Here is a 17,797-nt window from a genome sequence, read left to right on the forward strand (position 1 = left end):
GGGTAGAACTGACCTTTCCTTGCAAAGAAATAAAAACAATGCCTCATTCACGAACCGTTCTTAAGAACAAATTTGTTCTTAAGTCCTACTTACGAAGTTTTTACGAAGATTGTGGCATTCATGAATGTTTTCTTATCCAGAATTTGTTCTTAACTAAGAACAAAATCTACGAACAGTCAGGAGTATACTTACGCACTTTTAAGTGCTGAGACTTCTGCAAAAATAACCGATTATAGTGTTTTCTTTTGTTCTGCAGTTGTATGATATTATATGATTTGAATAAGAATTATTTTCTTATCTTTTATGATGTTTTTAATAATTATATATTAATAATAATAATTGACAAATCATTGCAGTTTCTTAAAAAAAACATTATAGACACTTAATTCATATCAGTTTTTTTTTTTTTTAAGTGTTCACACTACACACAACTGTTTTTATTTTCTTTTTTAAATATATGATAATATGATGATATTTATGATGGCACACGTGAGAGTGTGGTCTCTCTGATAACAACCCGAAGAGCTGCATCCACTGCTGGCTACTAAATATAGCCTAAATATAAATATAAATATAAATATAAAAATATAAACTAAATATAAGCCTTTTGTTTGTTTCTTTGTTTCATTCCTGCCGCAGTAGCGCCACTTCACTACTTTAGTTCTTTTTACGTTTGGAGTCTGGTGCTCCCTCCCAGATTTTCATTTGAGCATTTCAACTTTCTTTCTCACTGCACCTTCTCTGCTCAGTGCCTGTGGGTGCTGTGTGCACACGGCCCTGCAGTCTCATGCCCTTTTACGGGCATTGATTGGGCGGTTACCTATGCTGATCCTATGTTAATTAGACTCACCTGGCACACGCCCTCAACTTACGAGGAGATGGCCTAAGAACACAGCTGCGAACAATTCTGAGGCTTACGAACGCGTTGATGAATCTGACGTAGGGTTTTCTTAAGGAACTTCTTAAGAACAACTTAAGAAAGAATCTAAGAAGGTTCTTAAGAAGATATTGGTGAATGAGGCCCAATGTCGGCCGGCGAAGTCTCTATTTCATTATTCACCAACGGCAAACAGCTAAGAATTACCACGACATCACAGAGGAGAGTGTGATGCTTAATGAGTTAATACGTTAATTGTGTGTGTGTGTGTGTGTGTGTGTGTGTCTCAGTCTCACCAGGATGTGCTCTCCGTCCGAGCGGACCGACGCTCCGAACCACTGCTTGGACTTGAACTCCATCTGATCTCCGTTAGTGTTCTTCCTGTCGGCTGCAGAGACACACAGGCTGGTTACCGACCAATCAGCTGATTGAACTGGACTGGACCTTTTTATATACAGTCTATTATTATGGTCTGGTACAGAGGAGCACACGCCGACACACAGAGAGACACATTTGTTTCTAAATGTCAGCAACGCCTCTTTTTTCTCCGTAAACTTCACAAACTTCAGGTTCATCAAACAATTCTCTCTGCTTTCTACAGATACTTGAAATTTCACTCATGATCTCCTCCCCCTCATGTGGACTAAGGGCTGGGAGAAGTTTCAGAGTCCTCCGTGGCTTCTCTGAGTTACAGGGGGTCTCGGCGTAGCAGTGCATGTCCATATAACGGTTGCTAATGGATACCAACTGTCTTCGTAACAAAAAGACACACCAAAAAACATCCAGATACCTCCATGCTGCTCGTATGTAACGTCCCTCTTGTATTGAAGCCCCGACATGAGAAATTGTTCAGAAAAAAATTAAATAAGTCTATGTTTCAAGCTTGTTTGTAGCGGAAGCTCCCAGTGTCCCAGTTCACTGCTTTGCCTGTGTCTGTGCAAATCTCGCGTGATTTGCATTGACGCCCAGTTCACGGCTCCGCAAATCGTGCGAGATTCCAGCAGAGCAACACTGGGAGCTTCCGCTACATACGAGCAGCATGGAGTTATTTGGATGTTTTTTGGTGTGTCTTTTTGTTACAAAGACAGTTGGTATCCATTAGCAACCGTTATATGGACATGCACTGCTACGCCGAGACCCCCTGTAACTCAGAGAAGCCACGGAGGACTCTGAAACTTCTCCCAGCCCTTAGTCCACATGAGGGGGAGGAGATAAGGAGTGAAATTTCAATTTTGAGTGAACTATCCCTTTAGCCTGTTTTAAACTAACTTTAATCTTTGTATGTGTCTTTTTTAACCTTTGCTGCGAGTACTTGTATGTGTGGTTGTAGGAATGTGTGTTATTATTATTGTGTTGGGTATTTCTGTGGTGTGTAGGGATGTGTGGATCGTTGTGTTGCTGCTCCTGCACTTTCGACGTCCTTCCGCAACGACGACGTTCCTAACGGGATAATAAAGTTGGCTACTTTTGACTGTTTGGACTGGACCGGAGGAGTGGGCGGAGCCTCTACAGACTGTTGGACTGGACGCGCTGAAACTGATCTGAGCTCAGAACAAACAGAAGCTTCTGTGTTTGTTACAGTAATGACTCGGATGTTTTCAGTCATTACACAGCAACACGTGGTGGTCAAGTCCTCACACACACACACACACACACACACACACACACACACACACACACACACACACACAACACACACACACACACACACACACACACACACCACACACACACACACACACACACACACACACACACACACACACACACACACACACACACACACACACACACACACACACAGAATCATCATGAGCAGACGAGTCACCGACCAGAGAGAGAAAATAAAAACACACAGAGGAACAAAAGCTGCTGGTGCATCATGGGTAAAGAGCCAGAATAGACCCAGACCGACCCTGAGTCAGAGCCACACACACACACACACACACACACACACACACAGACACACACACACACACGCGCACACATTAATTCCTCAGCAGATCAGCAGGTCAAGTCAACAACAGAGACTCTATTGTGGAGGAAACTCAGAACCAGGCCACGACTCTGTGTGTGTGTGTGTGTGTGTGTGTGTGTGTGTGTGTGTGTGTGTGTGTGTGTGTGTGTGTGTGTGTGTGTGTAAACATCCTGTGACTCCAACAGTGTTTACATGACGGACCAGAACCAGAACCAGAACCAGAACCAGGGTGTGATGTCATCATGTCCGGGTTAAAAAGGTTGTTTCACACTTGAACAAACTTCCTTCCTCTTCACGTTGAGCTATCTGATCTGTTGTCTCCATAGCAACACAAGACGATGACACATTTCACCACCATCAAAAAAATAAACCCAGTGTGGCTGTTACACACTAACTTCATCACACACACAAACACACACACGATATTAATGATTATAAGGATCGATGCATCTTCTCTGTCTGGTTTAAGGAAAAGCAGGAAACTGTTCAGATCTATAACCAGCCTGTTTTATATGATGAGGTATTAAGGTTGTGCTGTTTGTTTAAAGACCTTACAAGGAACTTTTAACTGAATATGCAGAAGTCTCTGCTTTCTGCTGATGAGCCCGTCTGTGTGAAGACAAACTATTTCTAAACAGTAAAAGGCAGCGGTCGGGTCGGTCCACGGACCAAACGGTTTATGGCCCTCAGACCGGAGACTCAAGGCTCAAGACTGAAGTTTGTTTTTTTTTGGCACTGAAAATGCTCATATCTATACGAAGGAGTATAAGGGCCAGCCAAGAAAAGAAAAAAAAAAGTCAGAAAAGAAAGAAACCTGGCAAAAAAAGACAACAAAAAACATCCATGGAAAAAAAAAAAATGTGGGAAAAAAAATAAAAATTTGGCAAAAAAAAAGAAATAAAAATCTATCGGGAAAAAAAAACAGGCAACAAAAATAAATACATAAAAAAATTTTGGCCAAAAAATAAATAAATTCCATTGGAAAAAAAATAAAAATGTGGCAAAAAAAGAAAAAATCCATGGAAAAAAAAAAAAAAATTGGCAAAAAAAAGAAATAAAAATCCATCGGGAAAAAAAATAAAAAAAATTTTGGCCCAAAAAAAAAAAAGTGGGATAAATTCCGTGGGATAAAAAATAAAAATGTGGCAAAAAAATAAAAATCCATGGGAAAAAAAAAAAAAGTTTGGCAAAAAAAAGAAATAAAAAAATTGGCCCAAAAAATAAAAAAAGTGGTAAAAAAAAAAAAAAATCCATTGTAAAAAAACAAAAAACTACTATAGTCGGTGGCCATGGCTGCCTCTATAGATGATATTTAATTGTCCACGGTAAAACCCTAGTGTGTGTGTGTGGAGGTGTGGACAGTCTCAACGTCTGGATGCCACCCAGCTGGTTCATGTTCTCAGGCGTCTTGTTGCCTCACAGCGACACACAGGAAGAGGCTGGTTTGATGCTGAGCTGAGCTTCCTGTGTGTTAACCACAGAGCCACCGACTCTCACCTCGCTCAACCTCAGTGTCGGCTCGCCTCGGGTTAACACACAGGTCACACCGTGTTTTCTCACAGTCACGACTCAGACCACGACTCAGCATCATGGGAACCAGACACTCAGGACGTTTACATGACACCTGAGAAAAAAAACTAATTATGGCCTTAATCCGACTCTAACTGGACAACTGAGTGCATGTAAAAGGGTTAGTCCGACTAATATCAGAGTTCTCCAACTCCCATTAAAGGGACAAGAGGAGTTTTGGAAAGCGAAGTGTTCTCATGAGCCTCCGCGCGCACGGTGAAATTCTTTGACTGGCGCAAGACAGACTCATGTTTTCATTCATCAAGAATTAAAGTCAGAGGTTGGAAGACGATCACATACCGTCGTAGTTCCCACCATAAACGGAGATTCGGCGGCGTTATTCTCATGACTCGCCACGAAACTGAAAGTAAAGAAACGCTGGTCGGCTCGCCCAGCATTTCCACCACCACTAATAATAACAAAATAACCATAGAGACAAAACCATAGATTTATCTAAAATGGAGCCATTAACAAGTGGTAATGTAGATTCATCCACATTAATATGAGACTTTTATATAACCAAATAGAAACTCCTCGTTGTCCCTTTAAGACTCCCAGATGATGAGATTGGAATTGGACTTCCTCCGGCTCATGTATAGGCTACGTCTTAATCAGAGTTTAACTGGACAAGAAAGCCGATGGCAGAAGCTGTTGTTGTAGCGTTACGACGTTCCTGTCTGCCTCTAGAAATCACCATGACCACGAGGGATAGATAGCGTGCACCTGATCTGCACAATAAGTAACGCACACGTTACGTACGAGATTAACAAAGCTGTAACGATTAGCCATCTGGCTGTTGTTGAAAAACTAAACTAAACTGTTCATGTAATCAAATGAGTTGGTTGTCACTAGGAAACAGGCTCAACCGTCAGGAACGAGGCCGTTGGTCGAGGATCTGATCCGTCTCCTCCTGTCAACCCTCGCCTCCACTCTGAGCTCAACATTCTCATATATTTCATTTCTTATCACTGAGAGACACAGAGAAGAGAAGGAAGCACAGGAACAGCCTCCTCTCTTCTGATTGGCTGACAGAGGTGATGGAAAACTACACTTAAAGTGATACACCAACATTTTTTTTTTCGTGTCTTGCCTCACTCCCGAGTCCATGACCAGCAGATAGACACCATCCTTTCGACTGTGCGTGCAGTAACAAGGGAGATAGAGCCGTATCGCCATAAAGCTTAGCTCAAACACTGGAAGTGTATAGGTAGTGTTAGCCTGACTCCACCTAAAGTCGCTAATTAGCTTAGCTCAAACACTGGAAGTGTATAGGTAGTGTTAGCCTGCCTCCTACCTAAAGTTGCTAATTAGCTTAGCTCAAACACTGGAAGTGTATAGGTAGTGTTAGCCTGCCTCCACCTAAAGTCGCTAATTAGCTTAGCTCAAACGCTGTAAGTGTATGGGTAGTGTTAGCCTGACTCCACCTAAAGTCGCTAATTAGCTTAGCTCAAATGCTGGAAGTGTATGGGTAGTGTTAGCCTGCCTCCACCTAAAGTCGTTAATTAGCTTAGCTCCAACACTGGAAGTGTATGGGTAGTGTTAGCCTGCCTCCACCTAAAGTCACTAATTAGCTTAGCTCAAATGCTGGAAGTGTATGGGTAGTGTTAGCCTGCCTCCACCTAAAGTCGTTAATTAGCTTAGCTCCAACACTGGAAGTGTATGGGTAGTGTTAGCCTGCCTCCTACCCGAGCTGAAATCAGCAGTCAGAAGCTGATTTCATTTTAGCTCTAAACTCTGTAAATATATCACTTTATCCACATTTCAAACATGTTTAGGAGAGAAAGTAGCCGTTTAGATCAGCAGTGTGTCGTTAATAACAGCTGTTTACAATTTTGATGGGACGAATTCGGCGCTACTCAAGCTAGCCGTTGTGACCAACGCACTTCCGGTTACTTTCACAAAATAAAACACCCATTGCCCTTTACACACAGAAAACCATGACGATAGAATTTGTGCTTTTACTTTGAAATAGGAAGCTAACCTACCCTCGATGTAGCTAGCTTGAACCAAAATAAAGCGCCTTTGCTTGAACCCTCCATTTTGACCGATCTCGTCCCGTTAGCGGCATTTGACAGCTCAAGATGCCTTACCGGAGAGTTTTGTCAGCTCTGAGACGAAGATCGGCCCGCCGGTTTCCGTTTAGAGTTGTTGAAGAGTTTCTCTGATGACTTTAGGTGGAGGCAGGCTAACACTACCTATACACTTCCAGTGTTTGAGCTAAGCTAATTAGCGACTTTAGGTGGAGGCAGGCTAACACTACCTATACACTTCCAGTGTTTGAGCTAAGCTATACACTTCCAGTGTTTGAGCTAAGCTAATTAGCGACTTTAGGTGGAGGCAGGCTAACACTACCCATACACTTCCAGCATTTGAGCTAAGCTAAAAGCTATCTCCCTTGTTACTGCACGCACAGTGGAAAGGATGGCGTCTATCTGCTGGTCATGGACTCGGGAGTGAGGCAAGACACGAAAAAAAAAAGTTGGCGTATCCTTTTAACCTTTCAAAATAAAACACAGAAGACGAAGGAGAAGAGGAGGAGGAGGAGGAAGTTTACAGGATCCTCACATCGCCTCAAGCAGCAAAGGAGACTTTTACTACCACAGCTGGAGAGAGGTGCATTGTGGGTATATTAGGAGTAGGGACGAGTCCACACAGCTCCCGCCTCTCTACACACACAACACATTCCTGAATGAGTCCCGACACGAGACAACGACCTCCACTCTGCACTGGAGTGAACTGGTTTCAGAGTCCGTGGTGGATCTGGAGAGTCTTCATTAACAGGAAGTGTTAGCAGGATCGGCTGCTGCTCCTTCACAATAAAAGCCCTGAGCTGTGACTGTTTCCTCTCTCACCGTGTTTACATCCAATCATCTGAAGATCGATAAAAATATCAATGTGGTTCAAGAGCATTTCCCTCTCAGACCTTTAAATCCAATAAAAAGCCGTGTGTAATGACATCATGAGCTGTTCTCTGATCATATCGGTGCATTGAACTGTTTTCTTGCAGTTTAAGATGTTTCCATTCATTTTGTACTAAATCATAAAACTGAAGGAAAAGTGGAATAATCTACAAAACTGTCTGAAACTGGATCATCTTATTTCCTTAGATAGTTTTAAAAACTTATTATCAAATGTTTTACAACCTGTATGTAATTGTGAATCATGACCTTGTATATTGTATAATTGTGTTTTTGTAATCAGGGCGTCATTGAAAAAGAGAGCTCGCTCTCAATTGACCTTCCCTGAATAAATAAAGGAGAAATTAAATGGAAAAATGAAAAGGACGTCGTCCATCCTTCCTCTGTAACCTGTGACTGTCTGAGGTCGGGCTGCAGACAGGCCCAGCTGTTGCCCGGAAACCACTGAGCCACACGCACACCAGCCAAGTTAAATTGGTAAATAGGGAAGTTGTACTCTACAGGCTATAGGTGGTTATAATAGAACATGTCTTTTTGTGATCGTGATAGATGGAGACTGTTGACATGAAGCCAGTCTGTCCTGTTCACCTGCTTCTGTCTGTGTTTACTCCACCGTGTCTCTAACAGCTGGAACACGTAGAGGAATCCACATCAGACATGATCACAACTCAATATTTTTTCCTGTTTCCATCAGACTTTTTAAATTCTATATTGTTTAATGCAGATAAAAACGTGTGGATGGAAACATGGTTAGTGTCTCCGTGTTCATGTCTGTGGTCAGGACAGAAACCACATGATAACACATGTAGACGCTTCGTTCGTTGCCATGGTAATCGATCATGAAGTCCGTGATTGATTTTTTTGTTTTTTGTTTTTTTTCCCTTTTTACACCGGTTCTCATCGGCATCCTGGAAACCTGCCTGATGTTTGTTTTCCATACATTTGCCAGAAATGTCTTGTAAATGATTAAAAAAAATCACTGATAAATATATTTTTTAACTCTTTATAAAAAATGTAAAATTATTAAAAACACCATACACAATCTTACAACTGTATTCTATCCACCACTTTATTTTCCCATAATCCATTGCGTCACACCACAACGGAAGTCGGTTTTCAACCCCGTAGTAGCATTATAGCGAGCGGCTAACTGGTAGCGCTAGCCACCGGTGTAGGCACCAAATGTGGGGGCTCTGGGCTGCCAAAACCGCCCTGACTAATCTGATGTTTGTCAAGTCTACAAAACGAATTACCGAACAAACACCACCACTTCTGTGTCCACGCCTCTGCTAGTCATGGCTATCGTAGCCGTTAGCTTTGCTGCTGCTGACAGCTAACAGCAGCAGCTAAGCTAACAGCAGGACGTCAGCTGTTAAAATCCTCCCGTTGTCGGACACAACATGAAACTACTCCAGTTAGCTCAGTCATGTTGTGACTAGGATATCCGCTGGAAAAAAAATATTTTTCATGGGCTGTTTAGTGTTTATTGAGTTATTTAAGACACTGCTAACAGCTAACGGTTAGCCCAGCTAACGTTAATCTAAAATGTAATGAATGGAGTGTCATGGCGACACCCAGCGTCGTTCTCCGGAAAGTGGTGGATACTTTTACTTTCTCAAATATAAATCGAGTTCCAATAAAATGCAGCGTATAAAAACATCTGAGCTGGTGCATCTTTACTGACGGAGTCGCCAGAGATGTGTGATGTCAAAATGAGGTCACGAGCCAGAAAAGGTTGGGATCCATCTCTAGACTAACTTTCTTCACAAAAAGCACAGTCGTCCATAACTTAAAATTTGAGGAGTGCAAGCAGGAGATTTAGAGGCACACACCATAAATCAACACCTGTGATGACAGATTCCCAACCAACAGGACCAGTACAGAGATAAACATCAATATCTTATTACGTGTATGTGTTTTTGTGGCTAACAACGGCTCATCATCTAAGAATCTAAACGACTCTCCATCAAAACCAGGACTGTGTGTTGTGTTTCCAGCGGTGGATGAAGCGGTAGTTAGAGGTGTGTGTTGGTACCTGAGGTGTCGAAGAGCAGCTGCTGGCAGGCGGCGGCGCTCCTCCAGGGGCAGCTGTACACCGCTCCTCTCTCCACCACGCCGCTCGAGTCCGACGTGTTGGCCCGGGGGGCGCCGATCAGGACGTCGGACCTGGGGGGACACGAGGACACGGGGACACGGTTACACTCTGGATCACCAACAACACACCTGATGACGTGTCAATAACCTGGATATCAATACAACAGAAGATTTATTACCTCTATATTAAAGGGACAACGAGGAGTTTTGGAAAAGCAAAGTGTTTTCACACTACATTTATGAGCCTCCGCACCGTGAAATTCTTTGACCGGCGCAAGACAGACTCATGTTTTCATTCATCAAGAATTAAAGTCAGAGGTTGGAAGACGATCACATACCGTCGTAGTTCCCACCATAAACGGAGATTCGGCGGCGTTATTCTCATGACTCGCCACGAAACCGAAAGTAAAGAAACGCTGGTCGGCTCGCCCAGCATTTCCACCACCACTAATAATAACAAAATAACCATAGAGACAAAACCATAGATTTATCTAAAATATAAATGGAGCCATGAGACTTTTTTATTGTTGCAGAGTTTTTCGTTCTGCCGACGGAGAAACTCCTCGTTGTCCCTTTAATGAGATAACAATGATTATTAATGACTTCACTGGACGCTGTGAATATGTTTCAGCATGTGGAGGTTTTCAGCTCTGTGTCGTCTCTCCATCAAAACAAGAAGGAGACGTGACAGTCTGACGCAGCGAGCGGCTCCTTCAGCATCAGTGCTTCAACTAACGTCCAGCTGGACCAAACTGGACTCTGCTGTTGCTTTAAAGGGATAGTATCATTTTTTTAAAGTGGGGTTGTATGATCTACAAATAGCGCCTAAGTACTTTAATTGCAGTAGAAGACTCTCTGCACTCCTCCCGTTAGCAACGCCAGCCCATAATAGCCCTGCCCAGAGATTTACAACATACAGTGTTGTGAACAGACCCAAAGAAACGGCCTATTTTCACGGCCTAAAAGAGGTTTTACCTGAAAAAAAAAAAAACACAGTTCCATTGTTCGCTATAATATAATTTTTTCCAGCCCTTCAAAGTGCAGGAAAAACACAGTTTTTATTTGGACCTAACCAACTGCTGATCGGCGGGCGCTAACCCTGGGCGGAGGGATACGTGAGTTGCGAGCGATTGCGTCAAGCCGGGCAGGTCAAACAAAGAAACACGAGAGAATCCGCTCAACTTTCAAAATCAAAATTTTTTTCAAAATAAAACACCGCAATTGATGCGTGTGCCTTTTTGTGTAAACAGAGCGCAAGAGAGATGGACACACACCTACACACACTCAGAGAGATCAGTGGGCGCTACAATCTACCAGAACGTTATTTCACAGATACTGAAAACATGATTTTAAAAAGATTATTTTTTTTCTTTGATTTTGTCTGAAAAAGGTATTTTTCCAAAGACAGGTCTTGAAAAAGGGGGGTCGTCTTATATTCAGGGTCGTCTTATATTCGGGTCAATACGGTACTTAGGGGCTATTTGGAGATCATACAACCCCACTTTAAAAAAATGATACTATCCCTTTAACCTGATAGTGAATGTCTTTTCTCTGCAGCTACTCTGTGTTTTCAGGGGCGGAGCTGCTGCTGCTGCTTTCCCTCTGGTTATAAGGACACTGTCATTAGTGTCAGACACAAAGTGTGTGAGAGTTACTGTAGTTACACTTTTAGGGAACAAACTCTTCATGTTGTTGTTGTGTGTGGAGGGGGAGGAGCAGTAATGGAGAGAGAATCTAGATCACTACTACAACATCAACATGAGTTAATCAATAAAGGTCGATCGATAGCTGAGCTCCATGATTAGAAACACTGATGACTCAGGTTGGAGAGTTTAAAGGAATAGTTCAACATTTTCTGCAAATTGGCCCATCGCCATAACCCCTATAGTCACAGCAGTAGGTTCGTTACCTTTAATTGTCGGTGCAAGCTGTTTTTAGAACGGCGGAGCAGAGCCGTGAGCTGCTCAGAGCTACGCTAACGGAGGCTCATTATGGGATTTCTTGGTTTCCCTCATCAAACTCATCAAATACACAATCCAACAACTCCACAACGCTCTGGTGGACAAGTTGTGACCTGCACATTCACCACGCTATGAGATAATAACACAACGTTACCACACAGAGTTGTTTTAGAGGGAAATTCATGCAGAACCGCTGATGCACGTTGCCTTCAGGGACAGTTTTTCAGCATCAGTCTCTGTATTTACCTCTGCCGTTCTAAAAACAGCTTGCACCGACAATTAAAGGTAACGAACCTACTGCTATGACTATAGGGATTATGGCAATGGGACAGTTTGACAAAAATGTTGAACTATCCCTTTAATACTACAGAACTAGAACCTTCAGCCTGAGGTTCAGAACGAACTTCACTCGACAGTCGTGTTGTTATCAGGAGCAGGAAGCAGCAGCAGGAGCTGCATCATAAACTGGAGCAGCAGGACACACACACACACACACCTACACACACACACCTACACACACCTACACACACACACACACACACACACACACACACACACAGTATTAATTACCCTTTTACCTGCAAACTCACAGCTTAACACAACCACCACAACCACAGGCTGCGTTTCGCTGCAGTTTGCACATTTTTGCAGCGGCTGCTTGAACACACCTTAACACTGCAGGTTAGGCCCTTTCAAAATAAAACACACACACACACACAGGAAGTGTTCACCGTTCACCACCACAGACACTAACGCAGCAACAACAACATGTTTGATGAGGTTCAAACTGGTTTTAAACAACAACAGAAACAGAAACCCACTGGACCAGACAGGAAGTCCTTCAAAATAAAAGCAGGCGATTCTGTCCCTTTACTATTCAATCAAATTGAATAGATTTGAAACCAAACAAGAGATTTGAGAGCAAAAGAGAATAAGTATCAATCAAAACATTTTTTTTTGAGATCGAAACAGAACAGGTTGCAATTTTCAGAGCATATTTCTTCAACTTTAATCAAAACTAATGTTTGTAAGTAAAAACATACGACCATGTTGCTTATAAATTAGTCCTCTTTGCTTTCAAGTTAAAAACCTTTGCTTGCAAAAGTCAAAAAAAAAAAGTCAGCCTCAACTCCGCTCTATCAAAGTGGTTGACATGAATACCAGCCTTGTAACCTGGTGAAGATCAACTCCATTTATGTTGGAAAGACAATAAATCATCAAATACACAATCCAACAACTCCACAACGCTCTGGTGGACAAGTTGTGACCTGCACATTCACCACGCTATGAGATAATAACACAACGTTACCACACAGAGTTGTTTTAGAGGGAAATACAGGGACTGATGATGAAAAACTGTCCCTGAAGGCAACGTGCATCAGCGGTTTTGCATGAATTTCCCTCTAAAACAACTCTGTGTGGTAACGTTGTGTTATTATCTCATAGCGTGGTGAATGTGCAGCTCACAACTTGTCCACCAGAGCGTTGTGGAGTTGTTGCATTGTGTATTTGATGAGTTTGATGAGGGAAACCAAGAAATCCCATAATGAGCCTCTGTAGCGTAGCTCTGAGCAGCTCACGGCTCTGCTCCGCCGTTCTAAAAATAGCTTGCACCGACAATTAAAGGTAACAAAGCTACTGCTATGACTATAGAGAATGTGAAGCTGATGTCACGCCGCTTTGGCGTTGTGGGACGTCGGCGCCAGAAAGAAAAAGAGATGAGGAAGACGGACAAAAAGAAAAAGAAATGGAGAAGGGGAAGGGAAACAAAGGAGGAACGTATCGTGATAAACTCAAATTTAACGAGAAACAAGGTACACAGAAAAACTACAACTTATTAAGACCCAGGTTTCCTCCCTCCACTGACTGATCCAGACATTGTGAACTATCTGGTTTTTGGTATTAGTGCATATCCTACTGTGGCAGCAGTACTGTCCCACCATGATTACTTTTAAGCGACTTTGGGGAACTTTTTTTAGGGAGACGAGCAAGTGTTTACATCCGCGATCCTCCAAAGATGGCGCCCAACGTCCCACGGCGTGACGTAACTTCACATTCTCTATAGGGACTATGATTTGGGCCAATTTGACAAAATGTTGAACTATCCCTTTAAGCGTTGCAGCTCTAGTCTGTAGCTCTGCTGACTGACTCACGGCTCCGTCTGTTGGGAAACATTAGATCCGATCAGACGAGACCTGAGGAGACCGCCTCCTTCAGAAACAACAACAACAACAACAACAACACGTCAGTGGGTTTAGTTGAGGTGAAGAACAACAGGAAGTGATGAACAGATAGAGTTCAGCAGCAGAGACAGATAGATGTTGTAACGCGGTTCAGTCTTAGTTTAGCTCTGTGGCCGACACAGTTTCAGAAGGAAAGAGGTTTTGGGGTTTTAACTTTGTAGTTCAACTCTTTACACTCACATCAGGTGGATTGTGTGTCTGCTAGTTGTTGGTGCTAATGTTTTAGTTGTTAGCTGTGAGGTGTTAAAGAGTCTGATGATGATGATAGTAATCACTAACATGCACGGACTGCACCTTTCCTGTCTTGTACGGGCTGTTTTGGGCCCAACGAGGACATGAATAAAGATGAAACTGAAACTGAACTAAAAAAGAAAACTGAAACAACAAATGAAAAGTGATACAACTTACTACAACCCTACTTTTAACTGCATTTATAATGTTTCCTGTGAGTTTCAGAGGCCCAGTAGGTCTGAGGGGGGAACGACATGGGGGTGACAGAGTTCAAAACTCATTTAAATGTTGAATAAAAAGCTTTCAATACCAGGTTGTTTTTGGTCATAATCCTGATTTTACAGTGTTACATCTGTGTAACAACAGCTAACCCAGATTATGGGCTGGACTGTAACATCTCACTCACTGCAAAAACTCTAAATGTTTGTCTTATTTCTAGTCAAAACTAATCTCATTCTACCTAAAATATGTAGATATACATACAGTATACATACATTATACATTAAAAAGCAGCTTGTTTTTAGACACTTTTTACTTCTTTCAAGTCTATTTTCATTTGAAATAAGTAGAAAAATCTGACAGTGGAGCAAGTTTTTCTTTCTTATTACAAGCACAAAAAAAAACCTGCTTTCACTGGCAGATTTTTCTACTTATTTCAAGTGAAAATTAGTTTGAAACAAGTGAAAATGATCTAAAAACAAGTTCATTTTTAGATGATGAGTCTTATTTTAAGTGGAAAGAGATTAGTTTTGACTAGAAATGAGACAAATATTCTTGGAGTTTTTGCAGTGCTCCTTGTGTTTGAGGTTCTGACTGGGTCCAGTGTAGTTCCACTGGGATGGACAGAACCTGAACATCATCATCATCATCATCATCATCATCACCATCACCATCATCATCATCATCATCATCATCATCATCATCATCATCATCATCAGAGATGATCCCAGTACTTGAGTAAGAGTACAAATACTACTGGTCAAAATTTACTCCGTTACAAGTACGGTAAGTAATAGGATTTTAGAAAAAGACCTGAAAGTAACCAGTACTTTTCAGCCTTCCTACAAATTAACTCCAGTAAAAGTACAAATATTTGTCTTGGAAATGTATTCAAGAGTAATAAGTACCAAAGAAATCTAATACTCAGGTAAAGTAGCTACAAATCTTCTGGATATGTAGCCTACATCCTACAATACTCAAGTAAATTTACTCTGTTAGGCTACCTACTACTACTTAGGCTACTACTGTTAGTTCATTTTGTCTTATTTTAAGCAGAAAGAGATTAGTTTGGACTAGAAATGAGACATTTTGACAAGAAATAAGACAAATATTCTTGGAAAGATTGTGAGTTTTTGCAGTGCTCCTTGTGTTTGAGGCTCTAACTGGATCCAGTGTAGTTCCACTGGGATGGACAGAACCTGAACCTGAACCATCATCATCCTCATCCTCATCATGTCCTTCTTACTTCTTGTTGTCGGGGGTCTTGAAGAAGTCCACGGAGAAGCCGAAGTAGCTTCCCTCGGGTCCGGAGAACACGGCCGGTCCGTCCGAGTCCAGGTTGAAGGCGCCGCCGCCGCCGAACAGCCCGCAGCCCAGCCCCACGACCAGGACCAGGACCCGAGCCATGGCTGCTGCCGAGGGAAACACGGAGAGGAGGAAGAAGAGGAGGAAGAGGAGGAAGAGGAAGGAGGAAGAGGATGCTGGGAGTCTACAGGGATCCCAGTCGCTGTGAAATGAAATCTCAGTCCTCCTCCGCTGGACAGAACCAACCCGTCGTCATGTAACGTTAATAAACAACGCGTTCGAGGCTCGTCGAGACGAAACCCGACAGAAGCCGAGAGGAGCCGAGAGGAGCCGAAGCTGGTCCCGGTCCCGTTGGCTCGGTTTGGTCCGGTAACAGCGGAGGAAACACGGGAACAAGTCCGGGGAGAGGCCGCGGCGACCGTGTAACGTTGTGTGTATGTGTGTATGTTGGTGTGTGTGTGGGATTGTCCCGACCAGCTGACGTCAAGTCCGGACATCGAAACCCGTTTCCGGTCTATCCCTTTCAAAACAAAAGAGGGAGAGAAAAAAAACGACGTTTTTTTAAACGACTTAAAGGGACAACGAGGAGTTTCTATTTGGTTATAAAAAAAAGTCTCATATTAATGTGGATGAATCTACGTTACCACTTGTTAATGGCTCCATTTTAGATAAATCTATGGTTTTGTCTCTATCGTTATTTTGTTATTTTTAGTGGTGGTGGAAATGCTGGGCGAGCCGACCAGCGTTTCTTTACTTTCGGTTTCGTGGCGAGTCATGAGAATAACGCCGCCGAATCTCCGTTTATGGTGGGAACTACGACGGTATGTGATCGTCTTCCAACCTCTGACTTTAATTCTTGATGAATGAAAACATGAGTCTGTCTTGCACCGGTCAAAGAATTTCACGGTGCGGAGGCTCATAAATGTAGTGTGGAAACACTTCGCTTTTCCAAAACTCCTCGCTGTCCCTTTAATAGGTGTTTTTTTTTTCTCAACCGCTAGCTTAAACGGCTCAGAGTTAGCCTCGGTTTGTTTTCACTTTTTTTTAAAAGTGAAAAATAGTAGAAATTTACTTTTTTTTCACAATTAGCCTACATTTAAATAAAATAAAATAAAAAAAATCTGTTTTTTTTTTTTTAAACTGAACACCTAGCCTACCTAATTTAGGGTTGTGCTAGCTAGTCAGTAGAGATCATTTTGAATTGAGTCTAATAGTTGTTTTTTTATGCCCATTTTTGATTTTTCAGATTTTATTTTTCAATCAAGTCTAAGTTGTTTGTTTGTTTGTTTGTTTGTTTGTTTGTTTTTGGCGAATATTTGTTTTGTTTTTTTGTTTTTTTCAGTTTTAATTTTGCAATAGAAATCACTCCCAAAAATCTCAGGCCTAGGCCTACATGTATGGAGCACAAACTAAATAAATATAAATAATAATAAGTGGATGTAGCCTAATATTTTTGCTAAAATAATTATTAATATGACCGTGTGTGATTCATTAGGCCAGAAGTGTGAACTGTTAAAAATGATCAATATTTTTGTTCATATGACATCTTTTTCAAACATTTCATAGTAGTGACCGTGACAGGAAGCAGAGGGAGGTCTAGTAAAGTCATATGAGATAACAACATGCATCGTTTATTCAACAGTTTGATATAAAAGGATCGGTGTGTGTTTCTCTGTCAAAGGTGTTTATATTCATCACAATATTTGAATTAATCTTTGGACTGTGTGTTCATGGGTTATAAGTAGCAGCTGCTTTTATTCTGAAGGCCGGCTGGTATTCCTGTGTGTCACGCTCCGTCTACGTTCGGCTTTATGCAGCGATTCTTGACACACAACAGGAAGTTCATTCTGCCTCATCAGACTGAGGAACACACACTTCAGTGGGGCTGGCAGGCGCCTCCAATAACAGGCCTTTTATTTGTAGAAGAAGGGGGGGGGTGAAAGCTGTTTAAAACACAACACAGACTGCACATTAAGGATATCTGAAACCACTCAGACCTGATCCAGCTCGGCTGTTCATATTAATCTCTCTCATACAAACAACTGTGAGAAATGTGTTTGTTAGAATAACTCTACACATGAATTTTGTCTTGTTCGAGTTACCACCAACAAACACACAGCAAAAACTCAACATCTTTCCAAGAATATTTGTCTTGTTTCTTGTCAAAATGTCTCATTTCTAGTCAACTAATCTCTTTCCACTTAGAATAAGACTCATCACCTAGAAATTAACTTGTTTTTAGATCATTTTCACTTGTTTCAAACTAATTTTCACTTGAAATAAGTAGAAAAATCTGCCAGTGAAAGAAAGTTTTTTGTGTTTGTAATAAGAAAGAAAAACTTGCTCCACTATCAGATTTTTCTACTTATTTCAAATGAAAATCTGCTTGAAAGAAGTAAAAA

At 41.8% G+C, this 17,797-nt stretch overlaps 1 protein-coding gene across 2 annotated transcripts in view; it reads right to left on the reverse strand.

The window, feature by feature from the left end:
* Positions 1 to 15,861, reverse strand: part of itgav (integrin, alpha V) — a 50,142-nt gene extending 34,281 nt beyond the window's left edge. The window contains exons 1-3 of one of the 2 annotated variants that reach the window (XM_085765035.1): positions 15,337 to 15,861; positions 9,378 to 9,508; positions 1,174 to 1,265 (exon numbers count right to left, since the gene is read on the reverse strand). In XM_085765035.1, coding sequence (XP_085621161.1) covers positions 1,174 to 1,265; positions 9,378 to 9,508; positions 15,337 to 15,497 — 384 coding nt within the window. In that variant the 5' untranslated portion in view covers positions 15,498 to 15,861. The remainder of the gene's footprint in view (positions 1 to 1,173; positions 1,266 to 9,377; positions 9,509 to 15,336) is intronic. The other variant, XM_085765036.1, reaches the window with a different exon arrangement.
* Positions 15,862 to 17,797: the final 1,936 nt, after the last annotated feature.

Source organism: Trachurus japonicus, chromosome 21 (assembly GCF_045865225.1).
Source record: "Trachurus japonicus isolate A0001 chromosome 21, Traja_1.0".
In the NCBI taxonomy this organism is placed as follows: Eukaryota; Metazoa; Chordata; class Actinopteri; order Carangiformes; family Carangidae; genus Trachurus; species Trachurus japonicus.